The sequence below is a fragment of the Hylobates moloch genome, unplaced genomic scaffold, assembly GCF_009828535.3.
Source record: "Hylobates moloch isolate HMO894 unplaced genomic scaffold, HMol_V3 SCAFFOLD_16, whole genome shotgun sequence".
Lineage (NCBI taxonomy): Eukaryota > Metazoa > Chordata > Mammalia > Primates > Hylobatidae > Hylobates > Hylobates moloch.
This window is the reverse complement of record NW_026652291.1, coordinates 32,132,364-32,154,206: the sequence shown is the minus strand read 5'-3', so window position 1 is coordinate 32,154,206 and position 21,843 is coordinate 32,132,364. Positions and strand designations below refer to the sequence as shown.

General features: G+C 41.7%; 1 protein-coding gene across 1 annotated transcript in view; it reads left to right on the top strand.

Moving 5' to 3' along the window:
• PSEN1 (presenilin 1) overlaps window positions 1-21,843 on the top strand; it is an 89,583-nt gene that overhangs the window by 59,905 nt on the left and 7,835 nt on the right. The window contains exons 8-11 of the mRNA XM_058429384.1: window positions 3,938-4,036; window positions 11,811-11,897; window positions 17,256-17,472; window positions 19,436-19,479. Of these exons, the coding sequence (XP_058285367.1) occupies window positions 3,938-4,036; window positions 11,811-11,897; window positions 17,256-17,472; window positions 19,436-19,479 (447 nt within the window). The remainder of the gene's footprint in view (window positions 1-3,937; window positions 4,037-11,810; window positions 11,898-17,255; window positions 17,473-19,435; window positions 19,480-21,843) is intronic.

The window sequence follows — 21,843 nt, the reverse complement described above, 5'->3', positions numbered from 1 at the left end:
TTCTGTAACCACCAGTGTGACATGGGTCCTGAACAGTTAGAACAGACTCCAGCCATTAACCCAGGCAGCTTTCAGGTACGTACTCTGTGGCTATTGCCCTGTATGAAAGCCAAAAAGTGATCCATTTTCAGAGATTAATATGTGACCACTTCTATATTATAAGGCCATGGCCATACTCTTTATTTTTCTTTTTGTTTTTTTCTTCCAAAGACAGGATCTCTCTCTGTCATCCGCGCTAGAGTACAGTGGCATGAACATGGCTTACTGCAGCCTCAAACTCTTGTCCTGGGCTCAAAAAATCCTCCCACCTCAGCCTCCAAAGTAGATAGAACTACAGGCATGCACTACCATGCCTAATTAAAAAAAAAAATTTTTTTTTTTGCAGAGATGAGATCTCACTGTATTTCCCAGGCTTGTCTGGAACTCCTGGCCTCAAGCGATCCTCCCACCTTGGCCTCCCAAAGTGTTGAGATTATAAGCAGGAGCCACCATGCCTTGCCATACACTTTTTTTTTTTTTTTTTTTTTTTTGAGACGGAGTCTGGCTCTGTCACCCAGGCTGCAGTGCAGTGGCGCGATCTCGGCTCACTGCAAGCTTCACCTCCCAGGTTCATGCTATTCTCCTGCCTCAGCCTCCCAAGTAGCTGGGACAACAGGCATCTGCCACCACATCCGGCTAATTTTTTTGTATTTGTAGTAGAGACGGGGTTTCACCGTGTTAGCCAGGATGATCTCGATCTCCTGACCTCATGATTCACCCACCTCGGCCTCCCAAAGTGTTGGGATTACAGGCATGAGCCACCGTGCCCGGCCTGACCATACACTTTTATCACTATTTACATACTTACTAAAATGTTTGGTGGCCTGTAATAGGAAACATCATCCTCATTTGATTGACGAAGAAGTCTGAGGAAATAGGATTGAACTGGTTCTGTTCTTGTATTTGAGTAATCAGTTGTGGAACTGTGGAAGTCATATATTCTCTCTGACTTTTGTAATTACCTTATGTTGTATAGTACTTGATGGTTTGCAAAGTAACCATCTATTCTTGCTTAGCTGTGAGTAAGAATGCCAGGTCTGGAGACAGAATGTCTGGGTTCAAATTCTACTCATCACTTTTTTTTTGAGATAGAGTCTCGCTTTGTTGCCCAGGCTGGAGTGCAGTGGCGTGATCTCAGCTCGCTACAACCTCTACCTCCCGGGGTCAAGCGATTCTCCTGCCTCAGCCTTCCAAGTAGCTAGGACTACAAGTGCATACCACCACGCCCAGCTAATTTTTGTATTTTTAGTAGAGACGGGGTTTCACCATGTTGGCCAGGCTGGTCTCAAACTCCTGACCTCAAGTGATCTGCCCACCTCAGCCTCCCAAAGTGCTGGGATTACAGGCGTGAGCCACTGCGCCCGGCCTACTCATCACTTACTAGCTATTTGACCACACAAGTTACTCAACTCCTATGTCAGTTATGAAGATTAAATTAAATGATCCATTTAATACAATAATACACTTAGAACAATGTCTATCAGTAAATTTTTTCTGTTTTAAAAAACAGGATCTCACTCTGTCTCCCAGGCTGGAGTGAAGTGGCACGATTATAGCTCACTGTAGCTTCAAAAGCCTGGGCTCAAGCAGTCCTCCTGTCTCAGCCTAGCGAGTAGATAAGACTACAGGCATAGGTTGGTGTTTGACCTCCTGGCCTCAAGCAGCCTCCCAAAGTGCTGAGATTACAGGCGTAAGCCACTATACCCAGCCCAGTGTTATATTTTTATATAATCCTATGAAGTATCAAGGCAGTTATTATCCCTGTTTTACTGCTAAGAAACTTGAAGTTTACAGAGGTGAATTTATTTGCCCAAACTTAAACTCTGATCTCGAATCTGAATCCCAAGTCCAATATTCTTTTCACTGTATTACAATATTTTTACCATCAACCCTCCATTCTGTCTGCACATCATACAAATGAGTATCTCTACAGAGCTTTGAGTTCCTTTTAAACAAAAGAGATTTTTGTACCCAATGTTTAGAGTAGTGATTCTTGGCTCCATTTTTACAAGGTTTCAAGATTTAATTTGTCAAAAAAGTTCTGAAATTTTCAAAGCAAAAGCAATTTTAATTTAATTGCTCTAAAAAATAAGCAGGTTTATCATTTAGCAATTCTTTAAGGGAGAGTATATCATAAAACTGAAATAGTACTGAATGTGGCAGAGTCAAACAAGTTGAAAATCTCATTACTTCAGAGCAGGGCAGACTTCTCATTCAAACAAATTTAAGTAGAAGTGGTGAGAGTAGAGGTTTCTTTGTGTATGTGTGTTTTATTACTGTACTATATTATATTATAGTTCTATATATACTATATTATATTGTACATATATATTATTATACAAAGAGACATGACCACTTCAAGGCATGACTTTTTTTTTTTTTTTTTTTTTGAGACAGGGTCTTACTCTGTCACCTAGGCAGTGGCGCCATCTTGGCTCACTGCAACCTCCACCTCCAGGGCTCAAGCAATCCTCCCACCTCAGCTTCCTGAGTAGCTGGGACTATAGGCACCTGCCACCATGAGCTGCTAATTTTTTGTATTTTTGGTAGAGACGGGGTTTTGCCATCTAGGTCAGGCTGGTCTCAAACTCCTGAGCACGAGCGATCTGCCGCCTCAGCCTCCCCAAAGTGCTGGAATTACAAGCATAAGCCACTGTGCCCGGCAAGACATGAAATTTTAAAATGTAAATGCTTCTAAGTGACAATAATGTCAACACAAGCTATCAATTCTTCCTTTACAAGTTTAGCTATACCTGTTTTATGTTTTTCAGTGTTTAAAATTATTTTTATATTTTCATATTCTGAATTTTCTTTCTTTTTTTTTTTTTGAGATGCAGTCTCGCTGTATTGCCCAGGCTGGAGTGCAGTGGCGTGATCTCGGCTCACTGCAAGCTCCGCTTCCCGGGTTCACGCCATTCTCCTGCCTCAGCCTCCCGAGTAGCTGGGACTACAGGCGCCCACCACCACACCCAGCTAATTTTTTGTATTTTTAGTAGAGACGGGGTTTCACCATGTTAGCCAGGATGGTCTTGATCTCCTGACCTCGTGATCTGCCCACCTTGGCCTCCCAAAGTGCTGGGATTACAGGCATGAGCCACTGCGCCCGGCCTATATTCTGAATTTTCATGACAGAAAATGAAAGAAAAAGTGCAGTTGATGGAAAGAAATGGTGGTATAAACAGGAATAACAGGCATATTGTTTCCTCTCTGATTTATTATTTTTGTAAAATAAGCTACTTTTCAGCACCACATATGTTCTGAGACCTGAATATTTGTGACCAAAGAGTAAAGAAGTAATAAACTTTATCTTGCAAAGAGTTATTATTTTGTTTTATTTAAATTTACTGCCCTCTTACTTCAAGTATTTCTCAGGAGTACGTAATACTGCTTTTAAAAAGGAGAAGGGATGAATTTCTTCTACTCTGCTCTTCATACTTTGAAAAGTTTGGTCAAATCCCCTTTATTAAATTCATCTCGGAGTAATCTTTTTATTTATAGTTCATATCCGTGATTAGAAGTGACTTCTCCCTGTTTCTGCTCACTGTAGGTTGACAACTGCTTAAAATAGTCTATCTCATCATTATCTCTGCAGCTTTCCTTTAAACTGGGAAGACTTATTCCTATACCCCAGTAATGATACACTGTACACTAAGCAAACAGCAGTCAAACCCAAATGAAATTTTTACAGATGTTCTGTGTGGTTTTATTTTGTTTAGGTTGTCCCCCCTACCCCCACCAGTTCACCTGCCATTTATTTCATATTCATTCAACATCTTTTTGTGTAAAAAGAGACAAAAAAACATTAAACTTTTTTCCTTCGTTAATTCCTCCCTAACACCCATTTACCAGTTTAGTCCATACATTTTATCAGATGTCTTTTCTGTTTTTCTTTTTCTAGATTTAGTGGCTGTTTTGTGTCCGAAAGGTCCACTTCGTATGCTGGTTGAAACAGCTCAGGAGAGAAATGAAACGCTTTTTCCAGCTCTCATTTACTCCTGTAAGTATTTGAGAATGATATTGAATTAGTAATCAGTGTAGAATTTATTGGAACTGAAGCACACGTAACTATGGTCATTTTCATGGTACTTGTCCTCATCTTAAATGCACGGCATTCCTGGAACTCCTGCAGATCTCTTTGTTTCCTTGCAAACAATTGTCTTCTACCTGATGTTGATTTAAGAGAGTTTTCAATATCAATAGAAAGAAAGAAAATATTTAGATATTGGGGAACCAGCATTCCCATTTTAAAACCTGTTAGGAGTTACTGATTAGGGCAAGCTCAAGGATTCCTTTGAGTGACTGGTTTAGATGTCTTTCTGCTATTCAGTGATCACTGGGGAACTGAGATTGTTGAGTGGAAGGGTAATGTGAGCAGAGCCGTGCCTTTGTAAGCTGGCAGCACTGTGTGAGATGAATTGGTGGGGTGGACACTGAGATCATGAGAGGCATACTAAGCATAATTAAGATGATATTGCCATGATCTAGGTGGAAAGTAATGGGGGTTTGAATTATGGTAGTGGCAGTAGCAATCAAGGGAAAGAGTTGATGAGAGGATTCAGAAGTGGAATCAATAGTTCTAGCAACTGAGGAGAGAATTTGTAAGCTTGAAGGAAAGGTGATGAAGAAAAAATGCTTTCCTCTGTTTTCTGGTTGTTGTTGTTGTTGAGATAGGGTCTCACTCCCACCCAGGCTGGAGTACAGTCATGTGATCATGGCTCACTGCAGCCTCGACCTCCCAGTCTCAGGTGATCCACCCACCTCAGCCTCCCGAGTAGCTGTGACTACAGGCACGCGCTACCAGGCCTGGCTAATTTTTTGTGTTTTATGTAGAGACAGGGTTTTGCCATGTTGCCCAGGCTGGTCTTGAACTCCTGGGCTTAAGCGATCCTCCTGCCTTGACTTCCCAAAGTGCTTGAGTTACAGGTGTGAGCCACCACGCCTGGCCATGTTTTCTTGTGTGAGGGATCTGTTTAGTTTTATATCTTTCTGTGGCTCATATCTAATTTAGTTGACAGTATCTGTGGGTCACTGAGATAGACATTGCTAGCAGAAGTTTAGAAATGAAATGCTAGAGCTTGGGAAAAAGTTGATATTTGAGATAGAGACTTGAAGAACATTAGCAGAGAGGTGGTAGTTAAGCCCTGTGAGCTGGCGAGCAATTCAAATAAAAGCAGACGAGAAGAGGAAGACAAGGGTCAAACTTTGTCAACTACTGTGTTTAGAGAATGAGACAATGAAGAGAGGATACTACAGGAAGTAGAAGAAAATACTAGAAAATCGGGCAAGCCAGTATTTTTCACTTAACAATATCATTACTGTTTTTTGATGTCAGCACATGAAATGGCTGCATAGTGTTCTCTTACGTAGATATTCAGTGGTGGGTATCCTCATTAATAGACATTTAGATCATTTCCGTTTATTTTCTATCACAGACAGCACTTACAGAGTGCATCCATGAACTTATGAATATTATAAAATGTATTCTTAGAGTAGAATTGCTAAGTCAAAGGATGTATTTAAATTTTGATAATTTGCCATATTGCCTCCTAAAAAAGCTGTGCCTGTTTACATTCCCTTCAGTAATATGAAAGTATCCATTTCCTTACCCCTTTGGTGTTTTGGTTTGTTTTGTTTTGTTTTGGAGACTGAGTCTCGCTCTGTCACACAGGCTGGAGTGCAGTGGTGCAATCTCGGCTCACTGCAACCTCCGCCTCCCAGGTTCAAGCAGTTCTCCTGCCTCAGCCTCCGGAGTGGCTGGGATTACAGGCGTGTGCCACCATGCCCAGCTAATTTTTTGTATTTTTAGTAGAGCCACGGTTTCACCACGTTGACCAGGCTGGTCTCGAACTCCTGACTTCAGGTGATCCGCCTGCCTGGGCCTCCCAAAATGCCAGGATTATAGCTGTGAGCCACCATGCCCGGCCACCGCTTTGTTAATACTTGCCTGTGTCTGTGCATACATGCATGTGTGTGTGTCTGAGACAGAAAGAGATCTAATAGGCAAAGAAGTAACATCTTGTTTAATTTTTTATTGTTTGTCTAATGCTTTGGGTGATTATTTGAACTTTTTTTCATGTGTTTCTTAGCTACAGATCTGAATTTACTTTGTAACTGGCTTGGTATAATCTTTTTCATATTTGTGAAATTAATCTTTTTTTTTTTTTTCTTGTGAGACAGAGTCTCTCTCTGTCACCCAGGCTGGAGTACAGTGGTGCAATCTCAACTCACTGCAACCTCCGTCTCCCAGGTTCAAGCAATTCTCCTCCCTCAGCCTCCCAAGTAGCTGGAATCACAGGCGCATGCCACCACGCCTGGCTAATTTTTATATTTCTAGTAGAGACGGGATTTCACCATGTTGGCCAGGCTGGTCTCAAGCGATGCACCTGCCTCGGCCTCCCAAAGCATTAGGATTACAGGCGTGAGCCACTGCTCCCAGCCCTGTAAAATTAATCTTAATTATACAAGTAATTCATTGTCCTTGAAAAAGGATAAAAATCACAGATAAAAATAAATTTCATAGTAACTATCATCTCTAGTCTTAATGCCTTATCAAGTACTTACCCCTGTTATCAGTTTGATGTATATCCTTGTAGATTTTTTTTGCCAATTTTTCTGTTGAGTTACTGGAAAAGCAATTTCAAGAAGGAGAGAGGCTGGGCATGGTGGCTCACGCCTGTAATCCCAGCACTCTGGGAGGCCTAGGTGGGCGGATCACTTGAGGTCAGGAGTTTGAGACCAGCCTGGCCAACATGGTGAAACTCTGTCTTTACTAAAAATATAAAAATCAGCTAGGTGTTGTGGCGCACGCTTGTAATCCCAGTTATTTGGGAGGCTGAGGTGGGAGGATCACTTGAACCCAGGAGGTGGAGGCTGCAGTGAGCCATGATCGCGACACTGCACTCCAGCCTGAGTGACAGCAAGGCTTCATCCCCACCCTCCCAAAAAAAGAGAGTATCATTTTTTATAAAGAAGTCAAAGGTAATGAGGACTAAGTAAACCAGACAGTATTTGCTAAGATGTCATTAGTGACATTGAAGAGAGCAATTTCAGTAGAGTGATAGAACCAGAAGCAGTACTCCAAAGGGAAGGTGCATATGTGTGCATGCATGTCTCTGTGTTTTGCCAGTGCTGGCAGTGGAAGTGATGGCATAGGCAGAGAATGGGTAGTGAAGAAGGAGAGGTATAGTAAATGTCATGCACTACATCTAAGATTCCTGTCTCACAGGCAGAGCAGGTGGTGACCTGACAGGAGAAGAGGTTTCAGGAAAGGTGTTTCAAGGAGAGGGAAGATTCAATTTTATTTTATTTTATTTTATTTTATTTTATTTTTGAAACAGAGTCTTGCTCTATTGCTCGGGCTGGAGTGCAGTGGCGTGATCTTGGCTCACTGCAACCCCCGCCTTTCGGGTTCAAGCGATTGTCCTGTCTCAGCCTCCGGAGTAGCTGGGATTATAGGCACCCACCACCACATCCGGTTAATGTTTATATTTTTAGTAGAGTCGGGGTTTCGCCACATTGGCCAGGCTGGCCTTGAACTCCCCACCTCAAGTGATCCACCTGCCTCAGCCTCCCAAAGTGCTGGGATTACAGACGTGAGCCACTGTGCCCGATGTGTTTTATTTTTGAGGTGAGTCTTTCTCTGTTGCCCAGGCTGGAGTGCAGTGGTGCAATCTCAGCTCACTGCAACCTCCGTCTCCTGGGTTCAAGCAATTCTCCTGCCTCAGCCTCCCAAGTAGTTGAGATTACAAGCATGCGCCACTATGCCTGGCTAATTTTTTTTTTTTTTCCATATTTTTAGTTGAGCCACAGGTTGGGAGAAGGGAAAATACATTCTACTCAAAGTGAGTCCATGGCAAAAGTGTGAGTACAGGGATGGGTGAGGAATTAGGACCAGACTTTCAGTCTGCAGCAACATTAAACATGTATGTTAATTTAATACTCAGAAAGAAGCATTTACTTTGTTTTAAAATATCTATCACATGTAATTTTTTTTTTTTTTTTTTTTTTGAGACGGAGTCTTGCTCTGTTGCCCAGGCTGGAGTTCAGTGGTGTGATTTCGACTCACTGCAAGCTCCACCTCCCGGGTTCACGCCATTCTCCTGCCTCGGCCTCCCGAGTAGCTGGGAATACAGGCGCCTGCCACCACGCCCGGCTAATTTTTTGTATTTTTGGTAGAGACGGGGTTTCACCATGTTAGCCAGGATGGTCTCGATCTCCTGACCTTGTAATCTGCCCGCCTTGGCCTCCCAAAGTGCTGGGATTACAGGCATGAGCCACTGCGCCCAGCCTATCATATATAATATTTTTAAAACTCACGTCTGTGCTCGCTTTAGCAGCACGTAATGGTAAAATTGGAATGATACAGATGATTTGCATGTATTTTTTAAAAAGCTCTCCAGTCTATTTAATGACCACAGAACATGAGACATTCTGAGATATTTTAGAAACAGTTCAACATATGTGGGAAAATAGGAGTATAAACCCAGGTAGATTCAAGATTGCATCTGTTCTTTTGTAATACTAAATGTCTGGTGAAGATTTGAGGGTTTTATATAAATCATTGAGTTTGAGAGGTTTTGTTTTTTTTTGTTTTTGAGATGGAGTTTCAACTCTTGTTGCCCAGGCTGAAGTGCAATGGCACCATCTCAGCTCACTGCAACCTCCACCTCCTGGGTTCAAGCGATTCTCCTGCCTCGGCCTCCTGAGTATCTGGGATTACAGACACCTGCCACCACGCCCGGCTAATTTTTTGTATATTTAGTAGAGATAGGGTTTTACCATGTTGGCCAGGCTGGTCTCGAACTTGTGACCTCAGGTGATCTACCCGCCTCACCCTCCCAAAGTGCTGGGATTACAGGCATGAGCCACCACACCCGGCCTTTGTTTTGTTTTTTCAACAGAATGTAAGAATTTTTTCTTACATTTTTAACAGAATGTAAGAAAACAGCAATGCCAATGAGTACTTTTTCCCTGAAGTGGATATAAGCATGAATATAAAAAGTTTTAAATCAGTCATCCTGGCTATTTTTTCTCTAAAAATCAATAATTCTTTTATGCATTTTAATACTGTCTCCCAGTTAAGGGTATTCAGTATGCAAAATGCTCTTACTGACAGGAAATGTATGAGCATTTTTGTTTTTTACTTCTGTCGTTTGACAGAAAAAATATACACCTACTCTTTGAGCTAATTTTTTCTTACCTAGTGGTCATTAGTAGAAGGTTCACTCTGGGAGCTTAACTAGAAGGGAAACTAACAATTCCTTGAGGTAGATCATTTTATCTAAAACTTTTTGATTTCATATCAGTTGGGGGTGGGTATATTATGTTAATTTTTAAATCTGCATATTTTCCAGCCGGGCATGACTGTAATACCAGGACTTTGGGAGGTAGAGGCAGGAGGATTGCTTGAGCCCAGGAATTCAAGACCAGCCTAGGCTACATTGAAAAAAATATTTTTTCTTTTTTTTTTTTTTTTTGAGACAGAGTTTCGCTGTCATTGCCCAGGCTGGAGTGCAATGGCACGATCTCGGCTCACCACAGCCTCCACCTCCCAGATTCAAGCAATTCTCCTGCCTCAGCCTCCCGAGTCGCCGGGATTATAGATATGCACCACCACAATGGGCAAATTTTGTATTTTTAGTAGAGACAGGGTTTCTCCATGTTGGTCAGGCTGGTCTTGAACTCCTGACCTCAGGTGATCCACCCACCTCAGACTCCCAAAGTGCTGGGATTACGGGTGTGAGCCACCGTGCCTGGCCTTTTTTTTTTTTTAGTTTAAACAAGAAATCTGCTTATTTTCCTATTGATCTAAGGTGTTTGTGTTAAGGTGAAAGGAAAAGTGATTTTTTAAAAAATATTATTTTAGGACTATTTATTTAACAAATATGCTACTTATGATAATTAACATGGGGTTAGCAAACTACTGCTTGAAGCCAAATGTGGCCCATGGCTTGTTTTTGTACAGCTTATAAGCTAAAAATGCTTTTTAAATTAAAAAAAAAAAAAAAAAAGAACAAGGAAGAATATGTGACACACAAAACCTGAAATGTTTACTCCCTGGCCATTTACAGAAAAAGTTAGCTGGCCATTGATTTTCATGATACTATTAACTGCTAAAACAAAGGGGCTTGTAGCTATATTTTTTCATACTTGCATAAAGAAAGAAAACCTAATAAATCGCTGGTGCCTTCATTTCCAAAAGGCTATAGAAATCCATAAACAGGCTGGGTGCAGTGGCTCATGCCTGTAATCCTAGCACTTTGGGAGGCTGAGGCGGGAGGATTGCTTGAGCCCAGGAGTTTGAGTCCAGCCTGGGCAACATAGTGAGACCCTGTTTTTAGAAAAAATGAAGATAAAAAACTAATCCATAAACCTCATACTTGGTGGTTGTCCTTCAGTTTTTCTTTAGATCTGGATTTAGTTAAACAGTGTATTGCCTGCTTGGTTTCTGTTAACTTTTGATCATTTGGTTAGGTTATCCTATAATGAAACTTGGTTGACCTCAGAAATAACAAGGTGGTCGTTCAGCTTCTTTGATTGTGTATTTCTTTCATAAGTTCTTCAAGAAGCCTGAGTATTAGAAACATGGATAAAATTATAGTGATAAAAAGCCAGAGAGACATAAATGCCAAGTATCTTGTTTAAAATTACTGTGACCAGCCTGTAATCCAGATTTGGAGGCCAAGGGGGGATTCGAGGTCAGAGCGAGACCATCCTGGTAACAAAACCCCGTTCTATAAAAAATACAAAAAATTAGCCGTGTGGTGGGGGTGCCTGTAGTCCAGTATTGGAGGTGAGGCAGAATGGTGAACCGGAGGGAGTTGCAGTGAGTGAGTCGTGCCATGTATCCAGCCTAGGACAAGCAACATCTGTCTCAAAAAACAAAAAACTGTGACCAGATTGGACTCAGCTGGCTGCTGGCATTTGTTTACCGCCATAACCCCATATGTCATGTGTTTGCTTATATGTACTTTTGTGTTATTGTTGGTGTATCTTCAGGATAAGTTCCAAAATGTAATATTGCTGGGTTAAAGAGTTAATGCACATGTAGTTTTATTAGATGTTACCAAATTTCCCTCCAATGGGGATTATACCATTTTTCATTCCTGCCTGAAATATATGAGAGAAGCACCATTTTAAAGTTTTCACATTGTCTCTGAACTAAAATGTGGTAGAGATGCACATGTGTATGTCTAGATCTGGATTGATATATTGATATGCATGTATTTTTGTAGAAGGGGCACAGAGGAGGCCACTTGACTATCCCTATTATGTTTATTGCTTTTAACGTTTTTTCTCACTCCAAGTTTAAAACATGGTTTGGCATTATTGAACATTCTAAAAGTGAGACATAATATGAAGGAAATTTATTCTGTGCATCTTTTGAATTATAATCACCATCTGAAGCTTTTGTGAGCTCCAGTTTGTCCTGGAATTTAGGATATTCAACTAGTCCAGCTATTGTTTCAGTGGAATCTTGCTGGCCTGAACAGTTTTCCTTCTGGTTACTTTTCAGGGACTAAAAATGGTGATGAAGAGTTTTGTGATAGCAGGTGCAGTTTGAGTACTACAGTAAACCTTCAGTTTCAGAACTTTTTCTCTTACCTGCTAAAACCAAAGAGAACCTTTTTTTATTTTTACTTCTGATTGTTGAACAGTCTTAAGGCAGCATTAGGAAGACTGGCGATTTGTGTGGAGAAATGATGGCTTGTTGTTGTCTATGCATACTTTGTGTGTCCAGTGCTTACCTGGAATTTTGTCTTTCTCAACAGCAACAATGGTGTGGTTGGTGAATATGGCAGAAGGAGACCCGGAAGCTCAAAGGAGAGTGTCCAAAAATTCCAAGTATAATGCAGAAAGTAGGTAACTTTTATTAGATAATATCTTGGTTTTTCAGGGTCACCGTTATAAGCTAACAGTATAGCAATGTTTTTATCGTCTTTCTTTGGTCATAGACTCCTTTGAGAATCTCTTGAAAACTATAGTAATGCCCAGTAAATACACAGATAAATATTTAAGGAGTTCAGATGCTCAAAACCCAACAATACAGTCAAAGCACCCTAGGTTAAGACACCTCCCATTAAATACAGAATACCAGCATAGAAAGGTTCAGGTTGAGGCTATGATTTTGTTTTTGTTTTTTGTTTGTTTTTTAGAAGTCATGATTTTAAAAAGAAAAAATAAACTCTTTCCAAACATGTAAAAGTAAGAACCTCCTAAAAGAAACAAAAAAGAAACAGACAATAAAGGAAAAATAAGTAAACAAAAAAAGCAAAATATAAACAACATAAAAATGAGAACTTCTTGTCTAACATGGCCAGAGTAACTGAAATATGATTTGAGATGTGCTGATGTTTATACTGAGAAGATTGAATATTCTAGGTGGATATGACTTTTTAGAAGAGGATAAGAATGACTTAGGATGAGCTGGGTGCAGTGATGTGTGCCTGTAGTCCCAGCTACATGGCCAAGGCAAGAGGATCACTTGAGCCAAGGAGTTCCGGATTACCCTGGGCAACTTACTGAGACCTTACCTCAAAAATAATAATAATAATGAATAATAATAATGACTTAGGATAAGAGAGTGAAAGGCCCTCTAAGAATACTACAGAACATATTAAGGAGAGCACAAGTTAGAAGTTGTTATTAGATGGAGTTGAGGGGGAGCTTTCATTCAATTTTCTGGAATGGAGGCTTCCTTCCCACACACACTTAACAAAAAAAAGAAAGGGTTGAGGAATAACAGCACAATATAAATAGTTTTTTTTAAAAAAAAGCTAACTTTTTGAAAGAGAAACGAAAAAGGGCTAACTTTTATGAGGAATCTGAAAAACAACAGGCACAGTAAATATTGGTGAGGAAGAAAAGGCCTTAATTGAGTTGCTGTTTGTCAGGAAAGGGAGAGTTTATGTTTTATAAAGCCAGGAAATCTACAGAGTTAGCATTTGGGCAACTGCAAGGAAGATAATTTGAACCAGGAATTCCTATTTGGAACGCAGAGATGTCAGTCTTTATTATACAGTAAGCAAGGCAGCAGAACAAAGTCATGTTAGACTCTCACGGGATCCTTAGGGTGTTACTTTGCTAGCCAGAAACCTCTGTGGCTAGTGGCACCTTTGCCTGAGATTTGCTCAGGCCCACTAGGCTCATTCCACCTACTCAGCCTAGCTGGCTATGCTTGGCTTTCACTACCAGCTGGACCCCATGCCTGCCAAAGGCAAGCCAGGCATGGAGCAGCAAGGAGTGCGTGAGCAAGTGAGTGCAGGGTCCAGCCACTGCACACAGCCAGGCATGCTGGCTGCAGCAGGGCAGGTAGCTGCAGGTACTGGCTCCCTGCTGCAGCTAGACCAGGCATTACCTAAGTGGCTTCCACTGCAGGCTACTACCACTAGTAAACCTGATAGAAAAGAAAGAAATATACTGGAAAGAATTGCCACAAGCCTGACTTTTGTGTTAACCTTGTGTTAACGTGGGGAACACGGGGGCACCCAGAAGCTTGGAGATGCCAGGAACTGCAGAACCCTAAAGAGGGGGGTCACAGCCCTGGCTTAGGGAACTCCTGAGTCTGGACTCCCCAAAGGGCCACATCTCTTCACTTCTTCTCTCTTCTCTCCTTCTCATCACCTGCAATGTGGCAAGCGGGGGGCACGTTTCAGCCCTGTTTGTCTTACGGTTCTTTCAATCCTGCCATTCAACGGGTCCCAAGTTCTTGTCCTGCATCCAGGAAGAATGAAGTACGTGGACAGCTGGATGGAGAGCAAGATGAAGAGGTGCTTTATTGAGCGACAGTACAGCTCTCAGGAGACCCAAAGTGGGTAGCTCCTATCTGCAGGCAGGTCGTCTTGTTGTCTCTGCAGCTGTCAGTGGAGAGGAGACCTAGAGCGGGTAGCTCCTGTCTGCAGGCAGGTCATCCTGATGTCTGTAATCCTCAGTGGAGAGGAGACCCGGAATGGGTGTCTCCTATCCACAAGCAGGTCATCCCATCATCTCTGCAGCCCTCAGTGGAGAGGAGACCCAGAGTGGGTAGCTTCTTTCTGCAGGCGTGTTGTCCCTTAATCTGCCCAAGTCTGACTGAGTCTGGGGTTTTTATGGGCTTCAGAGGGGAGGAAGTACATGCTGATGGGTCCATGGGTGGCCATGAGCAGGCCCAGAAAAAGCACCATAAGTTCTCACTGTGGTCTGTGGAACTGGGAGCTTGGCCTCCAGGCTTCAGGCCCTCCCTGACTTGAGGTGGTGCTTCACCGGGGAACTTCCCCTTTCCACCTAGGAGCCTGTCTGCCTCCTGCTGCCATCAACCTGCTGTCCATAGCTCCCATGGCACCCAGGCTGTTCATGCCAAAGGGTGCCCGCAGGCCCACGGTAAGCTGCCCTCAGCCCCTCCTCAGTCTCCCTCCCATGCTCATCGGCACCCAAAGTCTGGAGGGGGCCAAGCTGGCAGGGGGCTGGCATGTCAGTGCTGCCCCAAGCGCCTGCACACCCGACCAGGTCATGACAGCGCCCAGCCTCAGCCACAACTTTGCTCTGAAATCGGAGCCTGCAGAGGCAAGGGGCTTCCTGGACCCCTAAGAGCACAGGGATGCCCAGGTCTACAGCTATAGCTAGGAAGCTGCAGCTGTGGGAGTGCAGAGCTTCTGCCCTACCAACTCAGAAGGGGGCAGGACTCCTGCCTGTTCCTGGCTTCCACAAGCTCACAGAGCATTCTGCCCCAGCTGCACCTCCCCTGCTGCAGCTGCCATCTTTGCAGCAGCCACTCCAGATGGGCTGCTGCTGCCATCAAGACCACTAGTAAACCTGATAGAAAAGTAAGAAATATACTGGAAAGAATTGCCACAAGCCTGGCTCTTGTGTTAACCTGTGTTAAGCTAAAGAAAATCAAATGATTGTCTGTGAGCATGTAGGTATATATGTATGTGAGTGTGAGTGAGTGAGTGATACAACAGAATTTCATTCATTTTACAGATGTTGACTGAGCACCTGACTATGTGCTAGGCCCTGGGGATATAGCACTGAACAACATTTCCCCTACCCTTGTGGAGCTTATAGTCTATTTGGGGAGATAGATGGTCAACAAATTATTACATAAATAATTCATATAGTTGTGATAGGTACTACAAAGAAGACGTATAAGTTGCTATGAAAATTTATAATAGGGGAATTTTATGTATCCTGGAAAGTCAAGGGGTGCTTCCCTGAGGAAGTGATAATAGGGGACGGCCCGCTGAAGGATGGAGGAAGAGCTTTCCAAGAGAGGGACAACATGAGCAAGGGCTTTGAAATGAGAAGGCTGGATGAACTGCAGGCTTCCTCAGTGAGAATGCTGCTGGTATTTGGGGGGGCACAGTTCTTTGTGGGGACTTTCCCTCATATTGCAAGATATTTAACATCCCTGGCCCCTCACCCACTAAATGCCAATAATGGCTTTGAGGCTTTGCGATAATCAAAAACTCCTCCATCCTAGTTATTTCCAAACACTCCCTGGAAGGGAGGTGCTATCCCTAGTTGAAAATCACTGTGTTAACAGAACTAGAAGTTACATTGGAACAAAAGGGCATAGGGCTCCAAGAGGGATATCTGTGCAAGGAAAAAACAAACAAAAGAACTGAGAGATTACCTGATGTGGTTGAACTCTGTCAGAGCATTTCGGGATAAATTAGTCATAGATAATAATATAAAATTCATCAATGGAAAAAAATGAGGCAGTTTTCCAAAGAAAACAAAAACTTGCTCAAAAAAGCAAATGTAATTATAGTATATTCTCGCTATAGCAAAGTAGTTTAGTTGTGAATATTATTTGCATAGTGAGAATATAAAACTGAATTTAATATAAGGTTATGGCACTGGGAAGACGGGAAGAGTTAGATTTGCGTGCAGAAAAGGATGAGACCTAATGCTTTATCTTCTCTATAGGAGGTAAATAAGTACCTCAAATTAAAACATCAAGTTATGGCACAATGAGCATGCTACTTATAATTAATTATGGAGGTAAATACCAAAAGGGATGGCTAAAAGAGTTTAGGAATGAGTATCAGAAGTGAGGAGGGAGGGGATAGAAAAGGGACTGCTGTTTTCATTTATAAATCTTATTCTTATATTATTTCATAAACTCCAAACCAGAGAAGATTCAGGTTTTTGGGGGTCTGGATAATAAAAAGAATACAAAACTACCAATACAAAATTGTGAGGGCTCTCCCAGAGGAAGCCATGCAAGGAAGGGCCCTGAAACTCACAAGCTTTACTTATTCATGGCAAATCTACTTCTGCTCTAAACATGTATTACTTTTATAAAAAATGAAGGAAGAATAAAAGTACTTTGAACTTCACTTATATATTTTAATTATTTTTAATGTATGGAAGTTGTTTAAGACTATCATGCTTACCATTTTCAATGAGATTGATAGTCATTATAATGAAATGACTGGCCCATAAAGACATTCGCTCCCCCTCCTTTCCCAATCCACCCTCCAGAATGAAGCCACTTTTATAACTTTGTCACCAAATCCAGGGATGAGTGCCAACAGTTAAGAAGCTTTCAGTTGCAAAAGATAAAAAGCCCAACTCAGTTGCCTTAAACAAAGAAGAAATGTATTCTTTCATGTGACAGGAAGGCCTGAGGTGTAGGCATTTGAAATTTGTAGGGTTGCTTAATTTGGTGGCTCAGGGATGTTTTCAAGTAGCCCAACTTCCTACTCTACCATCACCAGTGTATAGGCTTGGTCTTCAGCCCACTGCTCCTCGTGGTCATGACAACTGCAGTTCTAGGCATCATATCTAGGTAAGGCAACATTTAGGGGTAGAAGGGGAGTGTTTATTTTTTCCTTTAGTCTCTCTTAAAGAGTGAGAAAAATTTCCCCAGGAATCCCAGTGGACTTTGCTTCACCACTTACAGGTTCATACCAAGTTACAACCCCACAGCCTTAGAGCTTTTGTTAGGAAGAGGCTTGGTGGGATTACTATGCTTGGCTTGGCTTGGTCAGGATTCACCACCAGAGTCATGTGGGAGAGGGGTGGGAACCCAAACAATTCAGGATTCTGCCCTCAGGAAATAAGGGAGAAAATAGCTGTTGGATAAACTACCAGCAGGCACTGCTACAGCCCATGCTTTGTGGTTTAAGGGCCAGCTAGTTACAATGACAGCTAGTTACTGTTCCCATGTAATTTTCTTAAAGGTATTACATTTTTCTAAATATTACAGCAGTAACTTCCACTTTCTCTTGAAGGCACAGAAAGGGAGTCACAAGACACTGTTGCAGAGAACGATGATGGCGGCTTCAGTGAGGAATGGGAAGCCCAGAGGGACAGTCATCTAGGGCCTCATCGCTCTACACCTGAGTCACGAGCTGCTGTCCAGGAACTTTCCAGCAATATCCTCGCTGGTGAAGACCCAGAGGAAAGTATGTGCATTTCTCTATGTTGCAAAGTCATGGATTCCTTTAGGCGGCTACATTATCAACCTTTTTGAGAATAAAATGAATTGAGAGTGTTACAGTCTAATTCTCTATCACATGTAACTTTTATTTGGAAATATCAGTAATAGTGCTTTTTTTTTTTTTTTTTTTTTTGAGACAGAGTCTTGCTCTGTCGCCAGGTTGGTGTGTAGTGGCGCGATCTTGGCTCACTGCAAGCTCCGCCTCCTGGGTTCGAGCGATTCTTCTGCCTCAGCCTCCTGAGTAGCTCGGACTACAGGTGTGCGCCACCAAGCCCGGATAATTTTTGTATTTTTAGTAGAGATAGGGTTTCACCATCTTGGCCAGGCTGGTCTTGAACTCCTGACATCGTGATCTGCCTGCCTCAGCCTCCCAAAGTGCTGGGATTACAGGCGTGAGCCACTGTACCCGGCCTCCCTTCTGACTTTTTAAGTTGGCATTTTACAGTCTGACCTTTTGGCATTTATTTTATAAAGTAAAAGATTTTTTTTTTTTTAAATTATTCCAGTAAGCCTTCATGGCTGTAATACATTTGTCTACAAACATTTTATTAATATGTCTCACTCCGCTGTAGAGAGATCTGTGGATTTGCATGATACAACCTTGTACATTATTACTCCTTTTGTTGACAAGTGCTATATTTTATTTTAAAGAAAATCAAAGGGATTTAGGATATTGGCAGAAATGCAAGTATTTCTTCAGTGTCTAAGATGTGTTGCCACTTGATAAAGTTAATGCTTAGGGCTTCTTAGGAACATTATCAGCCACTAAAGCCCTTTGGTTAGGGCTCAGTCATCTCTTCAGTTAGTCTTAGAGATGTGGTTCATTTAATAAGACTTTAGCATATTTTCCAACTAAGTTATTTTTGGTTTTCTTGTTTTTGCAAGAGTGAAACTTGATTAAAACATTACAACAAGAATATTAAGTAGTTTTAAAGAAACAAACACCTAGGGTCCTTAGCATCTTTAATCATTAGTCACTAATTATTATGACCTTGACATATCCATCAGTTTGAGGAGAACACTTTACACCTCGTCCTCAGTCTTTTTAACTGAGTCAGAACTTTCACTGGGCATATTCATGACTTTACTGCTTGGCTGAGTTTTCCAGATATCAAAGCCCAGCTGCAGCCTGTGACTTTCACACTCCTGGGAAAGTAGCCGTATCTGCCTGCTCTTACAGCAGGCTTTAGCTTGCCTTTGCTGGGACTTTGTTCTGCCCTCAGTTACCACCGTAATTAGGTTGCCTCTTCTACTTTCCTCTTTTCTCACAGGCACCAGGAGCCAGAAGAGATAATATAATAGTTGTTGACCACAGCAGCAGCATAATTCTTTCATGACTGCCTTTTCTAATTTGAAGATTCCCTCTCCTGAGAGGACTCTTTGTGTCCTCCTCCTCATCTCCAACTTTTTTTAAAAAAGCAAAACTCAAGTATTGCTCCTCCTAACTTCAGATCAGTATTTTCTTTCTCTGAAGCCAATGCAAAGTAATAACGGACGTGCGTCATCATCTTAGCATTCAGCACACATGTCACCATCTCTGATGGTGTGAGTATGTTAAACCAGACTTACGGGTACTTACCAAAAGGTTCAGTTTACACTAGAAGTCAGTTGCTAAAAGGCACAAATGTCTTCTAAAGCAACCTGTTAAAAGTCAACATTTAACATTTAGTTAGAAAACTGAGCAAAGGATCTGAATGTATTGTTCTCCAAGGAAAATGTAAAAATGATCTGTAAACACATAAAAAGATACTCAGCATCATTAGCCATCAAGGAAATGCAAATCAAAACCACTTCATACTCACTAGATTGGCTATAATAAAAAAGATAGACAATAACAGGTGTTGGTGAGGATGTGAAGAAACTGGAATCCTCATACACTGCTGGTGGGAATGTAAAATAGTATAGTGATTTTGGAAAACAGTTCAGTAGTTCTTCAGAAGATTAAATATGACCCAGTAATTTTACTCCTAGGTATATACTCAAGAGAATTAAAACATATGTCAACACAAAGACACGTATACAATGGTCATAGTAATATTCATAACAGGCAAAACCAGAAACAACCCACATATCTATTAACTGATAAGTGGATAATAAATGTATATTCGTGCAATGGAATATTACTTGGTTATAAAAAGAAACAATCTATCATTAGTACACTTAGGATGAGCGTGTTACTGGCATGTTGGCTGTGGGAAGTATATCTTGAAATTCACTAAAAGATCAACTACCGCTGGGCGCAGTGGCTCGAGCATCTGTAATCCCAGCACTTTGGGAGGCCAAGGCAGGCAGACCACCTGGTTGGGAGTTTGAGACCAGCCTGACCAATATGGAGAAACCCTGTCTCTACTAAAAATACAAAATTAGCCCAGTGTGTTGGCGCATGCCTATAGTCCCAGCTACTTGGGAGGCTGAGGCAGGAGAATTGCTTGAACCCGGGAGGTGGAGGTTGCAGTGAGCTGAGATCATGCCATTGCACTCCAGCCTGGGCAACAAGAGCGAAACTCCATCTCAAAAAAAAAAAAAAGACCAACTACCTTCACAATGAATAAAAATGTCTTACATTTCTAATTAAAATCTTTGTTCAGTTTTATTATTCAGCTTTAAAAAGGAAGGGAATTCTGACATGTTTTAACATGAATAAATCTTGAGGACATTGTGCTAAGTGAAATAAGCTAGTTACAGAACGAAAAATACCGTCTGATTCCACTTACATCAGAGTAGTCAGAAAGTAGACTGGTGGTTGCCAGGGGTTAAGGGGAGGAGAAATGAAGAGTCGTTTAATGGGTGTAGAGTTTCAGTTTTACAAGATGAAAAGAGTTCTGTGGATGGACGATGGTGATGGTAGCACAATGATATGATTGTACCTAGTGTCTTTGAACTGTGAACTTAAAAAGGGTTAAGATGTTAAACTTGATGGGTATCTTACCACAGTTAAATTTTTATTTGTTTTTTATTTTTTTATTTTTTGAGACAATTTCACTCGTTGCCTAGGGTGGAGTGCAGTGTCGGGATCTCAGCTCACTGCAACTCTGCCTCCCAGGTTCAAGCGATACTCCTGCCTCAGCCTCCCGAGTAGCTGGGACTACAGGCACACATCACCATACCCGGCTAATTTTTGTATTTTTAGTAGAGACAAGGTTTCACCATGTTGGCCAGGCTGGTCTTGAACTCCTGATCTCAAGTGATCTGCCCACCTCAGCCTCCCAAAGTGCTGGGATTACAAGTGTGGGCCACTGTGCCTGGCCAAAAAAAAATTTTTAAGTACCATTAAGAAGTGGAAAATAAGGCCAGGTGTGGTGACTCACCTGTAATCCCAGCACTTCGGGAGACCGAAGTTGGTGGATCACCTGAGGTTTGCAGTCCAAGACCAGCCTGGCCAACATGGTGAAACCTCATATCTACTAAAAATACAAAATTAGCCGGGCGTGGTGGCGTATATCTGTAATCCCAGCTACTCGAGAGGCTGAGGCAGGATAATTGCTTGAAATCGGGAGGTGGAGGTTGCAGTGAGCCGAGATCACTTAAAAAAGAAAAAAGGAAAATAGGCTACCAGCTGAGAGAAAATACATGCAAATCATATTGAAGTCCTGTTGAAGGACTTGTATTTAGGATAGATAAAGGATGCTTACAACTTAATAAGAAGACGACAGCCCAAATTTAAGATAGGGAAATGCTTTGACTAGACATTTTACTAAAAGAGATATATAATGGCTAATAAGCACATGAAAAGATGCTCAACATTATTAATCAGAGTGGCTAGAATCAAAAAGGCTAACAATACCAAGTGCTGGTGAGGATGTGAAGAAACTGGAACTCTCAATTGTTGCTGGTGGAAATGCAGACTGATACAGCCAGTGTGGAACGTGATTTGGCAGTTTATTAAAAAGCTAAAACCTAAACTTACATAGCCCAGCAATTGCACTCCCAGGAGTCTACCCAACGGAAATGAAAACAGTCCGTCCCCACAGAGACATGGACATAAATGTTCATCGCAGCATTATTCAGAATAGCCCCAAATTGAAAACAATCCAGATGTCCATCAACTGGTAAATGGATAAGCAAACCATACAATGGAAAACCATTCAGCTTCCAATAACTTCCAACAAACTGTAGACACGTGCAGTATCATGGTTAAACCTCAAAAACATTATAAAGTAAAATAGGCCAGGCATGTATTGTATGAGTCATATGAAATGTCTAGAAAAGGCAAATTTATTGAGATAGAAAGCAGATCACTGGTTGCTTAAGGCCTAGGGTAGGAGTGAGGATTAACTGTAAATGGGTACAAGGTACTTGACTGGGGCAATGGACATGTGGATTATGATGATAGTCAAATTGTACACAGCTTTCTCTATGTATAGTTGTACAGCTCTATT